The following is a 25,256-nucleotide window of genomic DNA, read 5'->3' on the forward strand; positions in this document are numbered from 1 at the left end:
GGAATGACCTTCATGATAACTCGACTATCGAAGACAATGAAGCCTGGTTAAACAGTATTGTAAGTGTTGCTGATGGACATACCAAAACGATACACTTGAACGAGGACGATCCGGCAGTCGATAATCATCTCCTTCACCCATGGGAAGCTCTGTGATCGCTTAATAAACGATGGCAACGGCAAAAGCTCAACCGCAAGCTGAAGTGCCGCATCGCCGTACTCACTAGACAGGCACAGCAGTACGGCGAAAACCTTGCGAGCAAGAACTGGCGGTCCTTCTGCAACAAACTTCAAGGGACACTGAGCACAAAGAAGATTTGGCGCATTCTTCGAGCCCTGATCGACGACACCCACACAAAAACTAATTAAAGAAATACAATGCAGTGGCTCATGCACAACTGTGAGGGCACAGAGCACCAGTTACTCCAAGAACTTGAAGCAAAACTGCGTGGCTCGGTTAAACAGCAAGCTACCTCCATCAACAGTTCGACACCCAGGGAGTACCGAGGAGCACCGAACGAAGCACTAGACCAACCTTTCACGCTCGCAGAGCTAAGCGGCCCTCGCTAAGCTTACGCGCAACATGAGCCCAGGAAAAGACGGAGTGACCAATAAGCACCTACTACAGCTACCGCCCAGGGCGTTGACGGCACTCCTTCGGCACTATAACGACTGCTGGAGGAAGGGCGAGCTACCTCAAGCCTGGAAGCACTCAGAGGTGTCCATGGTACCCAAGCCAAACAAGCCAATCTCGATTGCGAATCTTCATCTCATTTACCTTGCATATTGCGCTGGGATACTCTTTGAGCACATGGTAAATGAGCGGCTCACCACACATCTCGAAGACAATGGTCACTACCCGAACCCCTTGTTCGGCTTCCGCCAAATGCTCAGCACGTCCTCTTGCAGATAAAGGAACATATTCTTCTCTGCTTGAGCAATCACAGTAAGTCATCTGTTCTAGCTTTGGACGTAAAGGGTGCATTTGACAATGTGAGCCACGAAGCTATTCTGCGTAGCCTGGAAGATGTCGGCTGCGGCGCCAAGACATACGCCTATATGCTGGCTTTTCTCACCAACCGCACTGCCACTGTAGGGATTGCCAATATCAGGAGCGAGCTTTTTCAACTCCCTAACAAAGGCACGCCGCAGGGCTCAGTGATATCACCAGTGCTTTTGAACTTGGCCCTCCTTATGCTCCCACGTCTCTTGGACGCTGGCCCTGGGATACTTCACCCTTTATACGCCGATGATATCACTATGTACACAAGAGGTTCAAGTATGGGTGAACAGGAAGACTGACTTCAAGAGGCGGTTCTATCACTGAAAGATATGTCAAGACCTGGGGCCTCCAATGTGCTCCGAAAAATCGGAACTGTTAGTACTTGCGGCACGCACCCGGGGTAGACCACCAAGCTACGACACTCCTGACCCACAAGTCTTTCTACAGGGAGTCCAAATACCACAAGTTGACACGCTTCGAGTCCTTGGAACACATATACATAAAGATGGGTCTGGCTCCGCTGCCCTACCCCAGCTGCAGAACACTGTGACACAGCTCACCCACCTAATCTGAAGGGCGGCTAAGCGCCGCAGTGGCTTCAAAGAGCACGACAACCTAAAAAGGTACAAGCTCTCCTTTACAGCCACATAACGTACGGAACTCCCTACCTCAACCTGAAGACAGCGGAGAAACGAAAACTTAATCTGCTGATACAAAAGGCTACAGAGCTTGCCCTAGGACTGCCGCCAGCCGCCTCCACTGACCGACTGCTTCGCATGGGAGTTCAAAATACGTGGGAAGAACTCACCGAAGCACACCTAATTAACCAGGTCGAGAGACTCAAGCTGTCACTCACAGGGCAAACCGTCCTTCGACGCACAGGATACCAGACCACCCTAGGACCCAACGAAGAACGCAAAGGCAAAATACCGTCACAGCTGTGAGAAAGCCTTGAAATTCAGCAGATCCCTCGAAGCATGCATCCTCACAGCACCGAGAAAGGGGGCTCGCCAGGTTAACATGATCCGGAAAAAGCATCGCAATGACCCGCAGGTGTGACACGTGGACGCAGCCAAATATCCAGGACGTAATGTCTTCGCGATTACCATCACAGATTACAAGGGCGCGGTACTGGCATCGGCGACTATCATCGCCAAACGTGCGGACACAGCTGAAGATGCTGCTATAGCACTCGCCACCCAGACAATATATATATATATATATATATATATATATATATATATATATATATATATATATTGTCTGACGTCGCGGATTTCTTGCTTCATGACGTAATTCTTCACCATGGTGGTCCTCGACAGCTGCTGACTGATCGTGGTCGTTCATTTCTTTCAAAAGTAGTAAGTGACATCCTTCGCTCGTGTTCGACGCGTCACAAGCTCACTACGGCGTATCACCCACAAAGAAATGGCCTTACCGAGCGCCTAAATTGATCATTGACAACAATGCTCTCCATGTACGTTTCCAAAGATCACCTTGATTGGGATAGTACTTTGCCTTATGTGACATTCGCGAACAATTCGTCACGCCACGACACCGCTGGCTTCTCTCCCTTCTATTTATTGTTCGGCCGCCGTCCAACTTTACCCTTCGAGACTCTTCTCCGATCAACTACGCAAACGGTTACAGAGTACGCCCGGAATGCCACTGCTCGGGCTCAATTGGCCCGCCAAATCGCCCGGGAACGTATTCTTAGCTCGCAGCTCTCTCAGAAGGCCCGCTACGATAGCCTTCACAGAATAGTTTCCTACTCTCCAGGTTCATTGGTCCTCCTCTGGACACCATGCCGCCACGTTGGCCCCTCTTCGAAGCTCCTCTCTCGCTACTCGGGGCCTTACAAGGTTTTACGCCGGCCTACCGATGTCACATACGAGATTGCTCCGTTGGTGAGTCAGTCATCGTCGTCCGCACCCGCTAGTGACGTCGTCCACGTGACGCGCCTCAAACCGTGCATACCCGCATATGATCTCACTCTCCTTTAGGCGGCGAGACGGTACTGTCAGCAGCTGGGGGTCATATGTTGCACGACATCGGCAACGAAAGAGCATCATAGATGACGAAGAGGATGAAAGTGACCGTGCTCGTATTGTTGTTGCTGCTGTTCTTCCATCTTGGCTGCAGCTGCCTATGACTCTCCCTGTATATTTTGTAAATATATTTATTTCATTCATTCTCTCACCCCTGTGACAATATATATATATATATATATATATATCAATAAGAAATTTAACAGACAATAATGCCAAGGAATGTATGGAGAAGTAATTAGAACCAATGTAATGCAAATAAGGAGAAAGAAAAGTGGGAAAAATACCTTGCCGTGAGAAGGAAACGAACCTACAACCTTAGAATAACGCGTTAGATACTCTAGCCACTGAGCTATCACGGCGGCTCTCCCTCCAGCCGCTTTATTGGGTTTATATGTGAGTTTAAACGTGGGAGTGTCAGTGAGCGCGATCTGTAGGCACCGCGGCAAGTGTAAAACACCCTTTTATGAGCCTGTGTGGTGTCAAGTAGCACGTGAAGTTATTACGAGTGGGCAGCTGACCAATAGTTCCTCGTATACGACCTAACGGCGTCAAGTCTGCCAGTACAAGACCCTCGTTAATGAACAAGGGAAAGCAGTGTATAGCGAAGGGCTCGTTTTTCCATGTTTTGACACAATAATAATGAGATCTAACAGACAATGATGCCAAGGAATCTATATATAGGGGAAGGTATTACAACCAATGTAATGTAAATAAAAAGAAAGAAAAGTGGGTGAAAAAAGTTCGATTCCTGCTCTTGGCAAGTTGTTTATATATATATATATATATATATATATATATATATATATATATGTGGGATATGGCACAACGGGAGCGTTGTCAACAAGGATAAATATATTTATTTCCCAACAGTTTCGGGAGGGATCCTCCCTTCATCAGGGGATCAGTTATATATATATATATATATATATATATATATATATATATATATATATATATATATATATATATATATATATATATATATTGTTATGGCGTTTATTAGCAGACACACAGCGAGTATACACAATGGCGACAGTAACGGACGGCCAAGCACGGACTCTCAGCGCGAGCGGCGTCCTTTTTTGGGTAGACCCACTAGGGAACACTTGAGAGTTTGACCCACTTCAGTGTTCGGCGGCTTCTCTACAATTACCCCGGGGTCGAAGAGGGAGCCACCTGGCGACCTAACAGCTTGTCACCACGAGCGGGTCATAGTAAGCCTTCAGGCGCTCATGACGTCAATGCCCTTCATGACGTTCCGGACCTTGTCTGATTCGGACATGCTGTCGTTGGACTTCTTGCACAGGTCCAGGACATCTTTTATGTAACTGGTGAATGATTCACCGGCCTGCTGAGCGCGTTCGCGTAAGCACTGCTCGGCCTGCAGTTTACGAACGGCAGGGCGGCCAAAAACGTTGGTAATAGCGCTCTTGAAATTGGACCAGGTTGCGAAATCGAACGCGTGGTTGTTGTACCACAAGCTTGCAACGCCCGCAAGGTAAAACACCAAGTTGGTCAACTTGCCGTCCTCGTCCCATTTGTTGGGGACGCTCACGCGCTCATAAATAGCGAGCCAGTCCTCCACGTCAGTGCCATCGGCGCCCGTGAAGATGGGTGGATCTCGGATCCTGGGGACACCGGCACAAGGGGTGGCATGGGAGGAGGTGTTTGCTAAGAGGCGTCGTGGGACATGGTAGATTGCAGGGTACGTGAACGCAGTTCCCAGGGCAGCAAAGGGGATCGTAGCACTCTCCACCAATTTGTTATGGCGTTTATTAGCAGGCACACAGCGAGTATACACAATGGCGACAGTAACGGCCAAGCATGGACTCTCAGCGCGAGCGGCGTCCTTTTTTGGTAGACCCACTAGAGAACACTTGAGAGTTTGACCCACTTCAGTGTTCGGCGGCTTCTCTACAATATATATATATATACATATATATATATATATATATATATATATATATATATATATATATATATATATATTGCCACGCTGTGTTGGTAGCAGAAGACGAGAGCGAAGAAGCGAATGGCAGCTGTGGCGGAGTAAACAGACCTCGACTTCGAGTTCCTGCCCATCGTTTCCTCTCGCAACAGACTGGTGGAGGTGCTGGGTACTGTACTGCAACGTCTTATGCCTGCTGGTCCTGAACCAGAAGCAATCACCGCCAGTGCACCAAAGTCTGCTGATATCTATCGAAGCAGCCGCCGCCTTCAAGGACTACCACCACAGTATGGCCCCTTGGCAAAGGACAATGTTTGCCACATCCGCAACCCAAACCGAGCATGACCCACTCGCTAGCGTACCCTGTGTCATCAACACGCCTCGCGCACCCAACCCATTTCATGGTGATGCCGGTGAGGATGTCGAAGACTGGCTTGACCATTTCGACCGGGTCGCCGCCATCAACGACTGGGACAATCGCCGTAAGTTGAAGAACGTGTATATCTCCCTCAGAGACCCGGCAAGTGTGTGGTATAAGAACCACGAAACTTCATTCACAAGTTGGCATGAATTCCATCGGCAGCTTCGTGAGGCGTTCAGTAACCCCGAACGGAAAGAAATAGTGGAGCAGGCACTTTCTTCGCGGTTTCAAGTGCCGAACGAGAGCGTGGCCATGTTCGTCGAAGAAATGTCGCGATTGTTTCGACGGGCTGACCCCCACATGCCAGAAGACAAGAAACTACGCCTGCTAATGCGAGGCGTAAAGGAACAACTTTTGCGGGCCTTGTGCGCAACTCTCCTACGACAGTGTCCGAGTTCATACGTGAGGCCACAATTATGGAGCGCATGCTTCGGCAGCGGGTGTCGCAGTATGAGCGTCAGATAGCCATGTCCGCTGCGTGCTTAATTGTACCAGGAGGTGATAACAGGGAGGTCCTCACAGAACTCATACGGCAAGTTGTACGCGAGGAACTTCCGAAATTTCATGCAGCGTCTCCTTCCAGTAGTGCTGCTCTTACGGACGTCGTTCGTAACAAAATCAGGCAGTTCGTTGACTCCTCACCACCATTGCAAGTCGAAGCTCCCACGCTTTCCTACGTGGATGCCCTATGCGTCTCTACGCCGTTGACGGCACATTTTGTTCATCCACCTGCTGGGACCCCCAGACACTTTCCAAGTCCAGCCCATCGCCTGCCTTCTCAGGCCGATTTTCATCCTGGCCCGCGCAAGTCCACCGTCTGGCTTGCACCCGACAATCGTCCTTTGTGCTACCATTGTGACGAAGTTGGACACATGTACCGCTACTGTTACTACCGACGAATAGGCCTACGCGGATTCCACCCAGATGCACGTTGTCCACGCTATGGTGAACGCCCAAAAGAAATTGGAGATTACTTGGAAGGTAGTCATCATGCACCTGTCCCGCCGTGACGACAGTCACGGTCACCATCACCCCGTCCGTCCACATGAACACACCGCGCCCGACCCGCCTTTGGGTCCCCTGGTGTCAGTGGCGCAAGCCCACATCGGGGAAACTGAAAACGGCGACCTCCGGAGGTGAGGTCGCTGTCACGCGCACCGACAAATACCCTCCGCCACTGCCTTACGACGTGCCGTTAAAGCCTGTTTGTGAAACCGCCAACAGAACGTCCGCTGCCATTACCGTTTCCGTCGACTGTTATCCGGTGACTGCGCTTGTCGACACGGGAGCTGATTACTCGGTGATGAGTGCTTCATTGGCCACCCGTCTACACAAGGTGCTGACAACGTGGGACGGCCCTCAACTAATCACCGCTGGAGGACACCTCGTATCCTTTATAGGAAGGTGCACCGCCAGGCTTGAGATTTGTGTGTCGGCTTTTGTAGCATCATTCCTTGTACTGCCCAATAGTTCTCGGCCGGTCATTTTGGGCATGGATTTTCTGCAAGAATATGGAGCGATATTTATTCTGCGTGATTTGTTCGTCAGTTTTGTTAACTGTGTTTCTCCAGATTCCGACATCGAGAACGAACATCGTGACATGATCTTACGCGTATTCGATGATTGCGTCACGTTGCCAGCTCGCAGTAGTATCTTCGTGCTTGTTGAGTGTCCCCGGGAGCAGTCGATTACGGGCATCGCCGAAAGTAACATGACGTTATTGCTTGATCGGGAAGTGGCCGTTGCTCGAAGTCTCGTTCAACTGCGAAATGGCCAGACTACGGTTTTAGTTACGAAATTCGGTGGCGAACACAGGCGTTTTGCGAAACGTACAACCATAGCTTACTTGGAGGCATTGGATGACTTGGACGCCTTACCTTTGATTACGACGACCTCGACGGAGAACAGCTGCGATAATGACGTGACTAGTCACCTCAACGTCAATCGCCAGTTAGAAGAACCTAAGAGGGCAAGGCTCCTCAGTCTCCTCTCATCCTTTAGTGACTGTTTTGCCACTACTTCAAAAGTCCGACAGACTCCTCTAATGAAGCACAGACTTATCACTGAGACCAATGTGCAACCCGTGGGTCAACATGCTTACCGCGTGTCGCAGAAGGAGCTAGATGCTATCCGTCATCAAGTGAAACAAATGCTCGACGACGACGTAATTCAATCATCGACTAGTCCTTCGGCGTCACCAGTTGTTATGGTTAAAAAGAAAGATGGTTCATTACAATTCTGCGTCGACTACCGCAAACTGAACAAGATAACGAAAAAAAACGTATATCCTCTTCCTCGTATTGATGACTCCTTGGATCGCCTGCGACACGCCCGTTAATTCTCTTCCATGGATCTCCGTAGCGTATGTTGTCAGATTGAAGTAGATGAACGGGACCGAGAAAAAACCGCGTTTATTACACCGGACGGTCTCTATGACTTTAAAGTTCTCCATTTTGGCCTGTGCTGCGCTCCTGCCACGTTCCAACGAAGGATGAACACAGTTTTATGTGGCTTGAAGTGGTACTCTTGTTTAGTGTATTTAGACGATGTAGTCGTTTTTTCTACGACTTTCGTACGGCACATTGAGCGGCTTGAGGCGGTTCTTCTGGCTATTCGCACTGCCGGCCTCTCTCTGAAACCGGAAAAGTGTCATTTTGGATATGAGGAATTGAAATTCGTTGGCCACATTGTCAGCAGCAGTGGTGTTCGCCCGGATCCTCACAAGGCTATGGCAGTTGCTTTGTTCCTGATACCGAAAACAAAGCATGATGTACGCCGCTTTCTGGGACTTTGTGCTTATTACCGCCGCTTCGTGTCAAACTTTTCGAAAATTGCCGACCCTCTACAACAACTCGACAAGGATGACGTCGCCTTCGTCTGGGGCCCCAAACAATCCGGCGCGTTTCGCGACCTTCAACAACGCCTACAAACGCCTCCGATCCCTGGTCACTTCGACACCGAATCAGACACAGAAGTCCGCACTGACGCGAGCAACATTGGCCTCGCAGCTATTCTCGTGCAATATCAAGATGGCGTGGAACGCGACATCGCCTACGCTAGCCGCACATTGTCATTAGCGGAGAACTACGCGACGACTGAAAAAGAATGTCTGGCGGTTGTATGGGCCATAACGAAATTCAGGCCCTACTTGTACGGACATCCCTTCTGAATCGTAAGTGACCAACACTCTCTCTGCTGGCTAGTGAATCTGAAAGATCCTTCTGGCCGTCTCGCATGATGGAGCCTTCGGTTACAAGAATTTGATATAACGATGGTTTACAACTCTGGCCAGAAACACACCGACGCTGACTGTCTTCCCCGCGCACCCGTCGAGGTCGCTGAAGAAGACAGTGATGAAGACTTCAGCTGCCTTGCTAATCTCGCATCATTAAACGTGGCTGAGCAGCAACGGGAAGACTTAGAATTATAACCACTGATTGAATACCTTGAGGGACGTCGCCCACAACCCCCACATCAGTTGGCGCGTGATTTGTCATCTTTCTGTCTACGCCAAGGCATCCTCTACAAGCGCAACTTTCATTCAACGAAAACTGTTTACCTCTTCGTCGTTCCTGCTGCTCTCCGTGATGATAATTTGCGTGCTAGTCACGACGAAACACCAGATACTGCGAAACACAAGCCACCCAGCGAGCAACTGCTTCCGAGGTGGCTGACTTTTTCATAAAGAACATCGTTCTCCGCCACGGTGCTCCAGCTGTCGTCATCACAGATCGTGGTACTGCTTTTACGGCACAGTTGCTCCGACAGATCCTGTTGCTGAGCGGCACGACGCACCGAACAGCAACTGCGTACCACCCGCAGACTAACGGGTTAACCGAACGTCTTAACAAAACGATTGCAGATATGCTTTCGATGTATGTCGCCAAGGATCAGAAGAATTGGGATGAAATCCTTCCGTATATAACATTTGCCTACAATACGGCTTTGCAGGAAACCACCGGCTTTGCTCCTTTTCGTCTGGTTTACGGCCGCGACGTCACCACAATGCTTGACACCATGCTGCAACCAACTCTGCCGGACACGATTACCCCGGACGCAGATGTATTCGTTCAGCGTGCCGAAGACGCCCAACAGCTGGCGCGCTTTCGCATTTTATCGCGGCAAAATCAAGATGCTCGCTGGTACAACACCCACCACAGAGCAGTAATATACAAACCCGGTGACCTAGTTTGGGTTTAGACTCCTATACGTCAATGTGAACGCTCAGAAAAATTGTTATGTCGGTACTTCAGGCCCCACCGAGTTCTTCATCACCTCGACGAAGTGAACCACGAAGTTGTCCCAGCAGACACGTCCCATCGTTCTCGCAGACCCCACTCCTCGGATGTGGTTCACGTCTCCAGGATGAAGCCGTACTGTTCTCGTTGACTGCAAGACAAGAACTTTGTGATGTGGCAATATCCTTCAAGACAATTGCACATTACTTTCTTTCCTCTTTATTTCTAATCTCGTCCTTTTTCTTTTCAAAGGACACAGACATTTCTTACTACCTTTCGTTGTTTTTCGGAGCCGTGGCATTCATTCGATGCTTCTTCTTTATTTTTCTTTGGGGAGAGGGTAATGCCACGCTGTGTAGGTAGCAGAAGACGAGAGCGAAGAAGTGAATGGCAGCTGTGGCTGAGTAAACAGTCCTTGACTTCGAGTTCCTGCCTATCGTTTCCTCTCGCGACAATATATATGTAGCGCCTCAATGCGCTGCTCGTCGAAGAAGAAGAAGTTGGCATTTTGGGCCGCGCGGCGGGTGCAGGCGATAATAAAAATTGAGTTCGAAGACTGAACGCTGTCAGGGCTGGATATTTCCGTGTTAGCTCCGACAGTTAATGGTGACCCGGTAAAGAACACACAGCCCCGATCATCCCGCCGGATCTACCACCAAACCCACCGGTCCTGACGCCGAAGAAGACGCCAGACCTAGCGGTGCTGCAGTCGCTGCGATTCAGCATGTCAACCTGCCACCATTTTGGCCCAACAGCCCCAGCACATGGTCTCTGCAGGTAGAGGCGCACTTCCGTCTACGGCAAATCACCAGATAACAGACCAGGTACTGGAATCTGTTGTCCTGGTTACCTCCGGACGTAGCCGACGACTTAGCTGATATTTTAGCGTCGCCGCACCCGAACCATCTCTACTACATGTTGAAGGCAGCTATGATTTCCCGCAAGTCTGAGTCCGAACACAGCAGACTCCAACAGCTCATCACGGCTACAGAGCTCGGTGACCGTCGCCCACCACAGCTCCTGCGACGCATGCGCCAGCTCTTTGGCGGCCCCTTCGCCCCTCAAGAGGAGAAACTGTTACATGAGTTGTTCCTCCAGCGCTTACCACAGAGCATGGTCCCGGTCCTCGTAGCTGCAGGAGATGTCCCACTAGACACACTCACTGAAATGGCTGACCAAGTGGCGGACTACTCGCGGGCACATAGCCTCAACGCCGTTACCACACCGCTACCGGTCACCGCTGCAGACCCGGTGCTCGGGAGCATCGAGAACCGTTTGGACGCCCTTGTCAGGCGCCTCGATGACTTTGTACCTGCGCATCGTCGACCGTCATCCAGGTTCCATATACACAGTCGCTCCTCGACGCCCCCACGTTCTCCGGAACTTCGGCCACCCGACGCGCCGCGACACATTTCATCCTCAACCGTGTGCTGGTACCACCGCCGATTCGGTGCCTCTGCTCGCAAGTGCACTCGCCCGTGCTCCTGGTCGGGAAATTGCGACGACCGGCCACTGACGGCGGCCAGTAGTACTGGTCGAAAGTCATGCCGCCTTTTCTATGTTTCTGATAAGATCACTGGCGCTTGCTTCCTAGTCGACACAGGAGCCCAGGTTAGCGTCATTCCGGCCTCGTGTGCCGATCGCCGGCACAACGAACAGACCTGCCCACTCCAAGCGATCAACAATTCCGCCATTCGCACATACGGCACGTGCTCTCTTTCACTTGATCTTGGACTACGCCGTACGTTCCGCTGGATTTTCATCCTTGCTGACGTCTCGCAAGCTGTCCTTGGAGCTGACTTCCTCAGTTTTTTCAACCTTGCTGTGGACATGCATGCTCATCGCCTCATTGATCTCAACACCCGCCTCTCCATCAACGGTGTACTCTGTACTTCCTCGCCAACGGGACTGCGAGCTCTCACACCTGCTTCACCGTATGCAAAAATACTCGACGACTTTCCCAGCATCACGAAGCCGCACACCAGAGAGTCCCCGGTGAATCATTTCATCACTCACCACATTGTGACCACTGGACCTCCTGTTTTTACACGACCCCGTGGACCATCCACACGACTGCCTACCATCCTTCCGCCAATGGCATGGTCGAACGGCTTCATCGACAAATGAAAGCTGCCCTCACTGCTCACCAGCCAAGGTAACGTTGGCTCGACCACCTCCCCTTCGTACTTCTGGGCATCCGATCAGCATTGAAAGTAGATCTCGGCTGCTCATCAGCCGAACTAGTCTATGGCGTTTCCCCGCGTCTTCCAGGAGAATTCTTCTAGCCATCATCGCTACCTTCCACTCACGATGCCTCCACGTACATTCGAGAGCTGCGCACCACGTTTCGGGACCTTGCTCCTGTGATTCCTGCCGACCGACACCCCCAGTCTGTCTTCGTCAGTCAGGATCTGCATGGCTGCAGTCACGTCTTCGTTCGGCGTGACCAAGTACGGCCACCACTAACACCAGCCTATGATGGCCCATTCCGCGTACTCCATCGTACACCTAAGACGTTCACGCTGGACATCAATGGCCGTGAAGACGTCGTGGCTGCTGATCGACTAAAACCTGCGTATATCGCCGCGGTCGCGGCCGCGGGGTTTCAACCTAAAGCCTGGATACCAACAACCAAGCATGTCCACTGGGCGAATTCTCTGGTGATTCCTACGGCTCCCGCTCTACGGCGGGGAGCCTTGTAGCGCCTCAATGAGCTGCTCGTCGAAGAAGAAGAAGTTGGCATTTTCGGCCACGTGGCGGGTGCAGGCGATAATAAAAAAATGAGTTCGAAGACTGAACGCTGTCAGGGCTGGATCTTTCCGTGTTAGCTCCAACATATATATATATATATTTATATATATATATATATATATATATATATATATATATATATATATATATATATATATATATAAATATATATATATATATATATTACTTCGAACGAAATAACAGATCACGACGAATCAACGTCTAGCTCACCCCCAGGCCAGAAAACAAAAGTCCTCTTCTTTCTCTACTTCCAAGCGATTTCACGTTACAGTTATGACTCATACCCATTATATTACCTGTGAGATTACTCCCTCTCCTCGGAAAGCATCGTCTCGATGCTGGTTATGAGCGCTGAAAAAAATGAGAAAAAAAGGAGCTACTATAGAATCTAACAACTGCGCCGAAGGGCAAAAAAATGGTATGGTGTCGTAGAAGTACTCAATAAGGAAAGGAATAAGGACAAAAGACAATAAAAAAGAAACGAAAGTGACAAAAAAGTCAATGCATGGTAAGTCAGTCCACGTTCGATTGCTGAGGCGAGAAATATGGCTTGAGCCTTGACACATGCACCACATCAATTTGTGGAAACCGACGGGAACGTCTTGAGGTGCCCTCAGAGAGAACTTCGTAAGTAACGTCACTGAGTCGGCGTAGAACTTTGTACGGGCCGAAGTAGCGCTGCAGCAACTTTTAAGAGTGACAACGCTGTCGAATGAGGGTCCACACCCAAACTTCATCACCTGGTTGGAAGGTAACCTCTCGTTGTGTAAGGTTGTAGGGGCGTTTGTCGGCAGTTTTGTGAGCCTGAATACGGCGTAGGGCCAGTTGACGAGCCTCCTCGGCGCGTTGAACGAAGAAGGCAGTGTCCGCGTTGAGCATGCCCAGGTTGTTGTTTTTCATGAAAAACGATTTTTCATAATAATTTTTAAAAAAAACTTAGGGCGTCTGTCGTAAAGATCTTAAAATTCATATTACTATTGAAATATTTAGTTTTACGTGTGAAAGGCACGCTATAATGCACGTCGTATGGCGCACTTCAAAATGATTACAGCCGCTGTAAGTTTTTGTCTTCCTGAATTATTAAGCTAAATTACCAGCGCAGGCTTCTCTCTGCGTCATATTCCCATCCATGTGCTCATACCCCCGCTGGTCAAGAAACCCATGCTCCCAGGCTTACAAAAACTATACCATTTCTGCTTATTCATCATTCTCGTACTCACTTACGACTCATTCCGAATTGGAGGGTGGGAAAACACGGACACCAGCAATATATCATGAAACCTACAAACTCTGGCTGTTCAGTGCCTTATATTCTTCGTAATTCTCAAAAGATATATTTCACGGGCGTCATTGTAGAAGGTACTCAATATCAATGCAGAATATGTGTGAAAATATTTGTAAGGAATTCTCTGAATTTCTGTGCTATTGATTCCGTCTCTGCCAATAAAGCAGACGTTGTGTTGCTTCCCAATACGCACACACTGCTATGCAAAAAAGGTGTGCTGCTGAATAAGCAGCATGATGGGTCGCTCATTAACCAATGTTAATATTTCAACGTCTGCAACTCCTTGCACGTAAGCTTGCAATATGAGCAGGTTGTGTACATCACATTAACTCACCGCTGGATTAACGTCAAGAAGGACCGTCTCCTCCTTCTCTAGGCTGCACACCGACACGGGCGGTCTCAGCGGGCTGGTGCATTCACTTAATCGACCTGTGAATTGTTCAGACATGAGGCTGAGAACGTCAGTGAATGTCCGCTTTGCAGCTCAAAAAGCGCTTGCACGTAACAAGAGCTTTTGTTTACACCAACCAATGATCGCCTTCTTCTGCATGTTCACGTTCTTTTGTGGCTAATACCCTCTGTGAGAGATGGGCAAAGAACTGGGGGGTCTTAATAAATCTTATAGAGTTGTTGTTATTCTTGTACCAATTATCGTCTTCTTGTGCAAATTCACGTTCTTTTGTGGCTAATACCCACTGTGGGAGATGGGCGAAGAAATGGGCGGGTTCAAATAAATCTTATGGAGTTCTTGTTATTCTTGTTGTTGTTGTTTTTGTCCGAACCCATGGTTTGTAACCAATAGAGGGGATTGGCCAATTATAAGGGGAATTCTCCAAATATTCCCTGGATTGTTTAATTTCAAGGAACGATTGTGTAAAGGCCTTCCCAGAATAAAGACCTTGTCTTTTTCTATAATGCGTGACTTGATGGAGATAAGGGCCCATTACCAATACTTGTTCCTTTCCACTATTCACTTTACGGATGTTTTAGTTTCTCAAGAAGAACACCGAACAATGCACTATATTTTAATCAAATCTTTCCTTCATTCGTAATGAGTTAGAAAATAATCTTTTTATGTGGTTATTCGTGCTATTACTTTAGTTTGATTTTTTTAGGAATACTCACAATCTCATCAGTGATGCTTACAGCAGTTGGTCCAAATGACGTGAAAATATTAGAGCACTCAGTCACACTATTTATTTTCTGGCTAAATGTTCTTGAAAAAAGGAAGAAACTTAACGACAAATCACTTTTGTAAATCTAAAATTTTGAAAGTAAAAAGAGGATGATAAACTCAAGAAATCGAAAATTGACGACAAGTTTACACCAGCCTCCCCCAAAATTTTGAATTACAGGTGAGAAAGAAAGAGTTAAGCACAAATACGTGACTAAGATTCCTCATACGTCTACTGCCAAAATGATTCGTAATGCAATGCAATTATGAGTGCTTCGATTGTAAGCGAAACCCAGATTTCCTAATTATTTCCATTAGAGTGAACTCTGTGGCAGTCGTTGCTGAGCCATATTGAGAATAATTACTTTCTGAATAAAGAATAATGGACAGCGCGTGGGTTTCCGTGGGATTCATACTTGAATATTAGAACATTGGGTACTTTTCAATACTTGCCATAGATGGTTAAATAGACAGCTGAATGGACGGCAGTCATCTTAAGTCCCATTCCAATTTTCTCGTAGAAGGCAAATAGACAGCTCCGAAAAGACCGAATCGTAGACAAATACGATGCAGGCTACTTTGCTGTCTAAACAAAATGGCGACTCAACAATTCGCTCAGATATGTCGGATCTCGCCGGAATGGTCATCTGCACACAAGTAGACACTTCGCCAAATACTCAATGTGAGTAACGTTTATTTTTTCTAAACTTTGAACACGAAATAGGCCACAAAATACAATCTTTACATTTGCTTATTTTAGCCTTCTTTTCACGACGCGAGGTGGCGCCTCGTAGCGTAGAAGCCGGCTTTCCTCAGAAAGGAAAACCAGGCAATGGTAGAGCGTATATCAAATGACATTCAGGAGTTAGCAGGAGAGTGCGAGATAATTATACTAGGTGATATGAATGCGCACATAGAAGATATAGATGGGTATACTAACCCAACAGGCAAATTGATCATGGCTATTTGTGAAAGGCATGATTTGTTCATTTTCAACAGTACCGGGAAGTGTGAAGGGCAAATAACGCGGGCAGTAGGAAGGCTGCAGTCGACGATAGATTACGTACTGATGTCACATAGGATGTATGATATGCTCAGAGGAATGTACATAGGTGAAGGTGCTCCAGAAGTCTGGGTAGTAATCTCAAACGTATCAAACTAAGTTCTAGAAGAGCAGTGAAAGCGGGAAGGAGATAAGATGAGCAACTACAAGAAAATTGTTATTCAGAAAGGCAAATAGATGTAGCTACTAAACAAATTGAAAAAGTAATCACTGACGATAATAAATCAGTGTGGAAATACACGAATTTAATTAGACTGTTTGAGCTAGAGCTTGCAAAGACACGTGACAAGTCACCCCGGAAAAGAAGACACAAACCCAAAAGTTGGTGGGATGAGGAAGTTAAGAGAGCCATAGCAAAACGTCAGGAAGCCTCTAGGGAACACAGACATGCTAAGCAGTGGGGTGAACCGATATATGATCTTCAAAGAAAATGCAAATTTTTCGAAGCTTTCGAATGGATGCAACCCTTAGGATCAATGACGAGATTAGAAGAAAGGGAGCTCAGTGGCTGGCAGAAGTACATAAAAAAGGTAGAAAGGCAGCTGCGAAGTTTTGGAACTATATAAACTTCCTAAGAAAAGAAACGAGCCTAGAGCAGAGGTTTCTAAATACAGCTCAGGATGCTAGGCTAGAAGGGGACCAAGCTATTGAATATATTAGAACAAGAGTGACAGAAAAATTTCAAACAAAGAAGTGCTTTAGGCACCACAATAGACAAGGATAAATCGAGTGGCGCAATGGCTCCATTTTCACAATGAGAGTGGGAAAGGACTGAGAAGAGGGTTCCTAGTCCAATTATGCTGATAAAGACATTAGGTCCGAAGTCTAAGCAGGCTTTGAGAGAGGCAGTGAGCGAAAAATGGTGAAGTGGTGAAGTCCCCGATGCATGGAACCTTAGCAGGATGAGCATGGTCTATAAAGAAAAGGGGGACAAAGCTGACATAAACAACTACCGTCCTATAACAGTGACATCAGTGGTCTACAAGCTGGCGATGCAGATTATAAAGGAAAGGCTGCAAGCATAGATAGAGGATGAGGGGTGTTGGGGGAACTGCAGATCGGGTTTCGGAAACACAGGAGGTTGGAAGACAATCTGTCCTCACTGACGCAGTGCATCGAAATAGCAGAAAAGGAACACAGGCTCCTGTGGCTAGCATTTTTGGACAACAAGATGCGCAATATAGCGTGTTTGAGGAGGAACTGTGGGGAATACTGGACACATTAGGGGTGGAAGATGTAGCCACTAATCTTATAAAGATTATCTATAAAGGTAACAAGGTAATTATAAAGTAGGAAAAACAGATATTCAAGCCTGCAGAGGTAAAACGGGGGCTCAGGCAGGGGTGTCCCCTGTCACCCTTGTTATTCATGATGTACCTACAAGGATTAGAGGCCAAATTAGAGAGAAGTGGACTGGGCTTTAACATCTCTTTCGTCAAACAAGGACAACTCATTGAACAAGCACTACTAGCATTGATGTACGAAGATGATATAGTGCTAATGGCCGACAACAAGAAAGATTTGCAGAGATTGGTGGCCATCTGCGGTAATGAGATAGGTAGGTTAGATTTCTGATTCAGTAAGGAAAAATCAGCAGTCCTGATTTTCAATGACAATGAAGGTAGTGAGCTTAGAATACAGGAGGTGACGCTAGAGATAGCAGATAAATACAAATATCTGGGCGTATGGATAAGCAATGAGACCGAGTACCTGAGAAAACACGAAATATACGTGACGACTAAAGGTAAGAGGAATGCAGATGTAATGAAAACCAGGGCACTGTGGAATTACAATTGGTTTGATGTTGTGAGAGGAATATGTAAAGGGGTTATGGTTCCTTCTCGGACGTTCGGCAATGTGGTCTTGCGCATGACATCAAAAGTTCAAGTAAGATTAGAAATTAAACAACGTGAAATAGGTAGGCTTGCCTTAGGAGCTCACGAGAATACACCAAATCAGGAAGTACAAGGTGATATGGGACGGACATCATTTGAGGGCATGGAAGCTAACAACAAGATAAAATTTGAGAAGCAATTGAGAGAAATGTGAGAGGAGCGTTGGGCTAGGAGGGTATTCAGCTACTTGTACATGAAGAAGGTCGATACAAAATGGAGAAAGCGAACCAGAAAATTGACTGGTAAATACTTAGACAACAGCAGGGGGCTAAACGATGAAAAATTATTGGTAAAGAAGAAGGTGAAGGAATCTGAGGCCGATATGTGGAGAATTGGCGTGATTAAGAAGTGATCAGTAGAGATCTATCGAACATTTAGGCAAGAAATGGCCAAGGAAAGAATCTATGATAATACTCGGGGTAGTTATCTATTGTTTGAGGCCAGGACGGGAGTATTGCGAACTAAAAAATATCGGGCCAAATACGAAGGGGTACATCGGTATGCAGTGCGTGTGGAGAGGAAGACGAAAGGGCCGAACACTAGATAATGTTCTGTGAAGGGCTTCATCCTTTAGTTCAGGATGATGGCACCGAGTTTTTCAAAGCACTGGGGTTTAGGGACAGGGAGGGCAAGATACACCTTAAGCGGGTAGAAATAACTATAAGGAGGTTATCCGATTGGTGGCTAAAGTCAAGACACGAGTGAAAATTAAACACATCACTGCAAAGTACGAATCCTCAACCTCACTATGTGAAGGAATAAAGATAAATCTAGTTTTTCGTTCATTAAGTATTACGGCTTGGTGGCGCTTGCCACCACCTGATCTAAAGAGTACAGTCATATCCATCCGTCCGTCCGTCCGTCTGTCCGTCCGTCCGTCCATCCGTCCGTCCGTCCGTCCGTCCGTCTGTCCGTCCGCCCATCCATCCATCCATCCATCCATCCATCCATCCATTCATCCATCCATCCATCCATCCGTCCATCCATCCATCTATCCATCCATCCATCCATCCATCCATCCATCCATCGATCGATCCATCCATCCATTCATCCATCCATCCATCCATCCATCTATCCATCCATCCAAACGTGTTCCATTTCTCGGACAGCATGGGCTCGATACCATCGTCAAAGCTGCCTGCGTAGACGGTTTAAGTGCTCTCTAAGAATTCGAACACAGCCATTATTCTGGATTTTTCGTTGTAGTTCTCCGGTTCTGGATGAGCACTTGGCCCGGGGTGGACGGTTTTACATGTGTGAGTTCAAAAGTAGCAGCACTCAAAATTGTTGGTTTCGTTGTTGAGACAGTCGTTTAAACATATAATATTTCCTTCCCTTTCATGATCAGCTTCTGCCATGCTCGAAAATTATGTATGCTACCTGAGCATTGCAGTTAAGATCCCTGCTTTCCCTTTCGCTCATGTTTGTCCATGTTTGCATGTATATTTCATATTTTACGAGGAATTGTGTCGTGCCTACGTGTAACGATATTCACAAGGCTCAGGTAGCGAGATATGTATACTAAGAATGTAACTGCAAAGGCTGAAATCACTGGGGTCATCTGATAAAGGGACGTTCGTACCACTGATCGTAAGATACATTGCTCACGTGATGATTTTTTGCATCATGTGTAAGCCCAAATTTAACTTGTTTAGCCGTTACAGAACGCACAGCGCAGTGCTTGTATCAAATTCAATGTTATTCGAAGCTGGATCGCCCTTAAATTGAGAGGTGCTGCACGCCGAAATAACTGAAACATCTTTTGCAATGTACCCGCAGTTCGTTTGAGGAGCTTGCAAATTTTCTGAAGCGAGTTTCGATTGACGAAAAAAGCTTGCCAGGTCCTCAACGTTCAAAAACCGTGCATGAACATCGACAAAAGATGGCTTAAGCATTTTCGGTTGCGGACGGCTCTCTTCACAGAACCTATTTAGAATCAGCGCAGCGGTGAGGGTGCTGGTGGTGGCGTTTTTCGCAGCGCCACCTGGACAGAGCCTGACGTCCATGGCCGCCGTAGAGCGAGCTCGGACCAACTATAGAGGGATCATAGAGCTCTAATGTTGGACCATAAAGTAATCTCGGGCAGACCAAGCGAGCTTTGTTGGCCCGAGAAGCTAGCCTCATCCTGTATAGAACACCAGTCTTTTTCATCAACACACCCGTGTCACTATATCTGTCATGAATTACGCGGAGCTGAACTAGTTGTTTAGTGAATTATTATTTAAACACAAGGCCAGTTTTTGACTGGTGTTCATTTCGAATAACAAAAACAATCAGAAAGTTTATCGAATTAGAAAGTTATAAAATACGTATGCGACAAATTCATGACCGAGTGGCCTACTCACCGGCATAAGAAAAGTGACCTTTGCCTAAGCAATCAGGTTGACACATTTACCTTCCAACCAAACTAAGATGCGCTATATATTCAAAGCTGCCGCAGAGAACGCTTATTAATGCTATGTTAGTGTTAAAAAAGTGCGTTCCATTTAGAAGCGAGTCAGTTGTACTGAAGCGGTCAGGATACTTCGACAATAAGGTGCTATGCACTTGACGTACGAGAAGACATCAGAAACACATTCAATAATTCTTGCCTTAATAGCACATTCATCTGCCCTAACGATGATCGACGATAATTTAGACATTGTGTAAACGAGTGATTATTTTACAACAGGTGCTGGTGAAGTAATCCATCTCATAAATCACTTAGTGTCAGAAAACGCAATACAATAATGCCAATATATTATTTCGTTGTCTTTGTGACATTTAATATCGTGTTAAAAATACTATCCTCAAGAAGAGAATATTTCCGAATGGCGGGAAAAATTAACCTCAGTATTATAAATATTTTTTTCCACTGCATACATCTTGAAGCGGTGCCTACTAGCTTTACTTTAACGTTTCAACGCATTGAAAAGCGTTTAGTAAGCACAATGTTTTTTCTTTGATTTTCTAGCTCAAAAGAATGGTTTCCCACTTGCAATGATGCACTTTCTTTCACTGATGGCCGAAATGAAATAAAACTTCGAAAGATTCCGCTTTCTGCGTTAGCTCACGGGCAGCAATCAAGAGAAAGCATTTTTTTCTTAATCAAGTCATTATGATCACAAAAAACCTACAGCAGGTATCCCTACATCTAGGAAAGAGCATTTAAGATCCCAAAGACAAAATAATCTATGCACTCAATCGCCTTTATGTAATTCTAAATTCGAGTGATTTCTTTGCGTACGGCAATACGGCAAGCATCCTTGGCTTCCATCTATCTATCTATCTATCTATCTATCTATCTATTTATCTATCTATCTATCTATCCGCCTACATTTGGGTGCTGCGGTGAGCGCCCCGTTACCTTGGGTTAAGCCAAAAGTTGCATGTGGGGGTAGGAGGGTTTCACAAATACGACTCGCTAGTCATGAACAATATTAGGCTACTATGTTATCGCGAAGCTGTCAAACACTTCTCGCTGGACAATGACACACACCCGTGGGCGTGTACGTGCCACAGGTGATTGACACTTTATATCTACCTAGGAGCGGGGAGAACACACATGAGTAGATTTAACGGGTGAGCTTCAAGGAAAAGCTGGCATTGGCTTCGTTGGAGCGGGTAATGTAAAGAAATGATGTCAGGCTCCCAGAAGTTTTGCAGCCCCAGTATTTTGCTTGTCAAAATGAATTCTACTCCAGAGCCACGCCAGGTCTCGCAAATGCTATCCAGATAGATTGTAATCTTCGAGAAGCGTGAATTGGGAATGCAGGGATGGCTACCTATTTTTCTTACCAATACATATGTACTCCAACGATACAGCCCTCACATGGCGTTAAGTTCAGCTGTAGTTAAACGCAATGCACCAGAAAGTGATTGAGAGTTTAAATGAACCAAAATGTGGCGCGAACAGACAATAGGTTTACTTCGAGAGCGTCAAGAAAATTCAGTGCACCTTCACGACGTGAATGGCAACTCATGGGTGAAGGAATAGGTCTCAAAATTCATGATGTCTATGTTGAAGACCCCGACTAGTAAAAAGGACCAAAAGATAGACGGACCGATGGACAGGCAGACTTAGGCACGGGTGCACGGACGGTAGGACACTCGAATGAAGAGACCAACAGAGGGGCCGATGGACAGATGGATGGACGGACGAAGAGAGTGGGTGGTCATCTGTTGCGCTGTCATATGGATAATTACACACAAAGTCGTGTGCTTACACATATGTTCTCGTTTCGTGTGTGTGTGTGTGTGTGTGTATGTGTGAACAATAAATGATAAATATTGATTAATGAACGAATAAAGAAACAACTGTACTTTCACTGATGGTGCTGACATTTCACAGTGATTGGTCCAAATTAAGGAGGTGTCAACAGCCGCCTGGACGTGTATTCAAGACCCATTGGCACAGGAACGACGCAGATGCGTGGCAGATGTACACTCGTTGGCGATGTGTGCGCACGTAACCAACATCGGGTGCTTAGGAAACGCTTCAACCTACCACAGTTCATGGTGGCGGTACATGTCGAGCGTGTATAGCTAACGCTCTTCCATAAGCATCCTTCTCATAACGCCGATTTTTAATTAAGTGGGATCTGCCAAACTTTCGAATGACGAACGAAGAGCAGGACTCTTGTCCCCCTTGTGCTTTTTGAGTTCTTGCCCATGCTTATACCTTGCATTATGCATGAAAAAGAAATGTAAACTAAATGAAGACGACAATTTTCTTTTCTTAAAATATCGACGGACAGCTCTTCTGTTGTAGTTTAATATATTTGCTGGAGTCAATTTTTAAACACTTAGGGTACTCTATCTTTTGAGCAGTTGTACGTTACGTGGTGGCATACGTGACAGCAGTGTTGCAAAACAAAGTTGAGATTACGAGTATGCAACAAAGTCGCTCTGTAAAAGTTGTGTGAGTTAACCCATATTGAGTACCGTTTCATGAAAAGTAAACTACATGAAAAAAAAACAAGTACAGAGAGACAGAAAAAAAGGACGCCAGGGAAGGATAGGAAGGTGAGGACAAACAGATCATTCCGGGAGGAAAAAATTCTTTGCTGATGCGAGGTTCGAACCCGCGCATGCACCATACGTAGGTGAGCATTTCAATCATTTGTCTACCCAGGCTTCTTGTTTTTTATTTCATCGTTTTTAATTGAATATCAGGCACGATGGTAGAGCAGAAGTTATCCTTGTATACACGGGGAGATCGGGCTACCTCCATGCACGTTTGCATAGGAAGTGTGCGGCGCGTATACATACACACAGTGGCGCTTTGTTGCCTGCGGACAGAAACGATTTTCGGCGAGTATAGTGTGTGGATCGCAGTTGATTGGTAGTATCTACGCTCCTCTCTACTGAATAGGTACACGAAGCCTATGCAAGGTTACCATTGCCAGCAAGCAAAGCGCATTCTGCCTTTCAAAAGGATGTTTGCACTGGGTGACTGTCGGTGCTTTTTTGCACTAAATCACGCTGTGGCTGTGTTGTTCATTTGTGATTAGTTTGCGCTCCGCCTGCTACACTCTGCTGTATTAGGATGGAACTACTTACTTACCTCTTGCTCATCTGCATACAACGAAAAAGAAAGAAAGATAGTAGAAAGCACGCATATCCGTGCGATGTGTTCAGTACCATTAGTGGCACTTATACGCAAATGATAATTTTTCCTCATTTTGTACACCATCATATGTGATACAGCCAATTAGTATGTACAGGAAAGATTAGTGGCTGACAGTGTTTTGCGCCCCACTACTTTTACCACGTATACACACGTGTTCATGCACCAGTCGATATAAAAACTTCATAAGTATTTAGTAGAAAGCTTTCATCGATGCATAATACCTATATGATAGTGCTACATCAAAAGTTTTCTTATTTTACGGGACAAGTTCTTTTTTTTCAAACAAAATATCACCACTGCCTTTCGTCGGCCGATAACATTGCCACAAAAACGCTCAAGACAATGTAAAAAAACATGAGTTTTTCAGCTCTTTGCAATAATAAATGAAAGTAATGCCGTTTGAAATAAACTTGAATGTATGGGCTTTTTAAGGTGTTCGTAAGTGTAAGCACACGGTTGCTTATGGTAACTTCTTTTCAAGAACAGTCAAACTACAGAAGGTTCCCAGTTTTTGTGATTGTAATATTCATGTGTAGGGACACCATAGACATAAAGGCTCAACTAAGGCCCCTCGCACAATTGATAGACTACAGTGCTGTAGTTGTGCACCTGCAAAGAGCATGCAGAAGTGTAGCCTGGAGCCTCGTTTTTTTTCAGAAGGAAGGCCCTAAAACACTGAATGCACACGCCATTTATTAGTACAAATGTTTGAGAGGATGTCAGGAGCATTTTTAATTGTGCTTAAAGTGAAAAGTGACACCTATTCTGAATAACTTCAGTAAATGGACGGCATGACGACAATCAACAGCACTGTGGAAAGTTGCACTCACTGATCTAATTACAATGCATTAGCAAGAACCCCGGGTGGTCGAAATTTCCGGAGCCCTCCACTACGGCGTCTCTCATAATCATATGGTGGTTTTGTGACGTTCGAGCCTACATATCAATCATCGATCATTGTATTAGCAGCCGAGGCAGGCCATATTCTTTCGTACGTCCTTTAAGCCATACAATCAAGCAGCTACACTCGCACTAACATGACCGGACAAATCACCCTTTGAGAATGCATAACGTACGCACACACAGAGAAACACGACATGGCTAGCAGATGACGCACGGAGCAATTTAAACTTGTTGTTGTTGTTGTTTTCCTTTGCACATGAATCGTACCCAAATGGAGGATATTAGCCAATTATAAGGTGAATTCGCCCAATACTTTCCGCATTGCTTTATTACTGGAAACGCTAGTTATTTAATTATGATTTCTAGTGCCAAATGGGAATTTGAAAAATATGTAGTGAGCCCCCTATTTCGCAATAAAATTGTTTAGTCGCAGTGGTGTATTCCTGAATGGCGAATAAAACATCCCCATGGCTGCACCCTATTGTAGAGGCTCCAAAATAAAAAAAGAGCAGGTTCTGATAATTTCAAGCCCAGTTCTTGAAGATGTGGTCTTAGTGCACTTTTTCTGAATAAATGAAAACGGTGATAACTGCGCGCTTCAGACAGTTGCCGCCAAGTGGTGACTCCCCTCGATCTCACGGTCAATAGTAGAGCACGGCGAACGGGTAGGAATGAAAAGTGACAATAAGGATGAGAGGAGAAGGCAAGGACGGGTACAGATGAAAAAAAAATAGAGAGTTAGAGTGCGAAAACAAGTAGAAGCGCAAATAATTTCAAATAATAAAAAGCTATGAAGACAAAGATAGAAGTCGAGAGGCTGGCGGTCAAAAAAAAAGAAAAAAAGGTGAGGAAAAGTGAGGAAGAAAGAAAAAAACAAATAGAAGAAACAGCTC

At 46.2% G+C, this 25,256-nt stretch overlaps 1 protein-coding gene across 1 annotated transcript in view; it reads right to left on the bottom strand.

Moving 5' to 3' along the window:
• Nucleotides 1–25,256, bottom strand: part of LOC142784749 (tetraspanin-33-like) — a 32,811-nt gene that overhangs the window by 3,651 nt on the left and 3,904 nt on the right. Inside the window, exon 2 of the mRNA XM_075883249.1 lies at nucleotides 23,395–23,405. Coding sequence (XP_075739364.1) covers nucleotides 23,395–23,405 — 11 coding nt within the window. The remainder of the gene's footprint in view (nucleotides 1–23,394; nucleotides 23,406–25,256) is intronic.

This window comes from Rhipicephalus microplus, unplaced genomic scaffold (genome assembly GCF_043290135.1).
Source record: "Rhipicephalus microplus isolate Deutch F79 unplaced genomic scaffold, USDA_Rmic scaffold_15, whole genome shotgun sequence".
Classification (NCBI taxonomy): domain Eukaryota; kingdom Metazoa; phylum Arthropoda; class Arachnida; order Ixodida; family Ixodidae; genus Rhipicephalus; species Rhipicephalus microplus.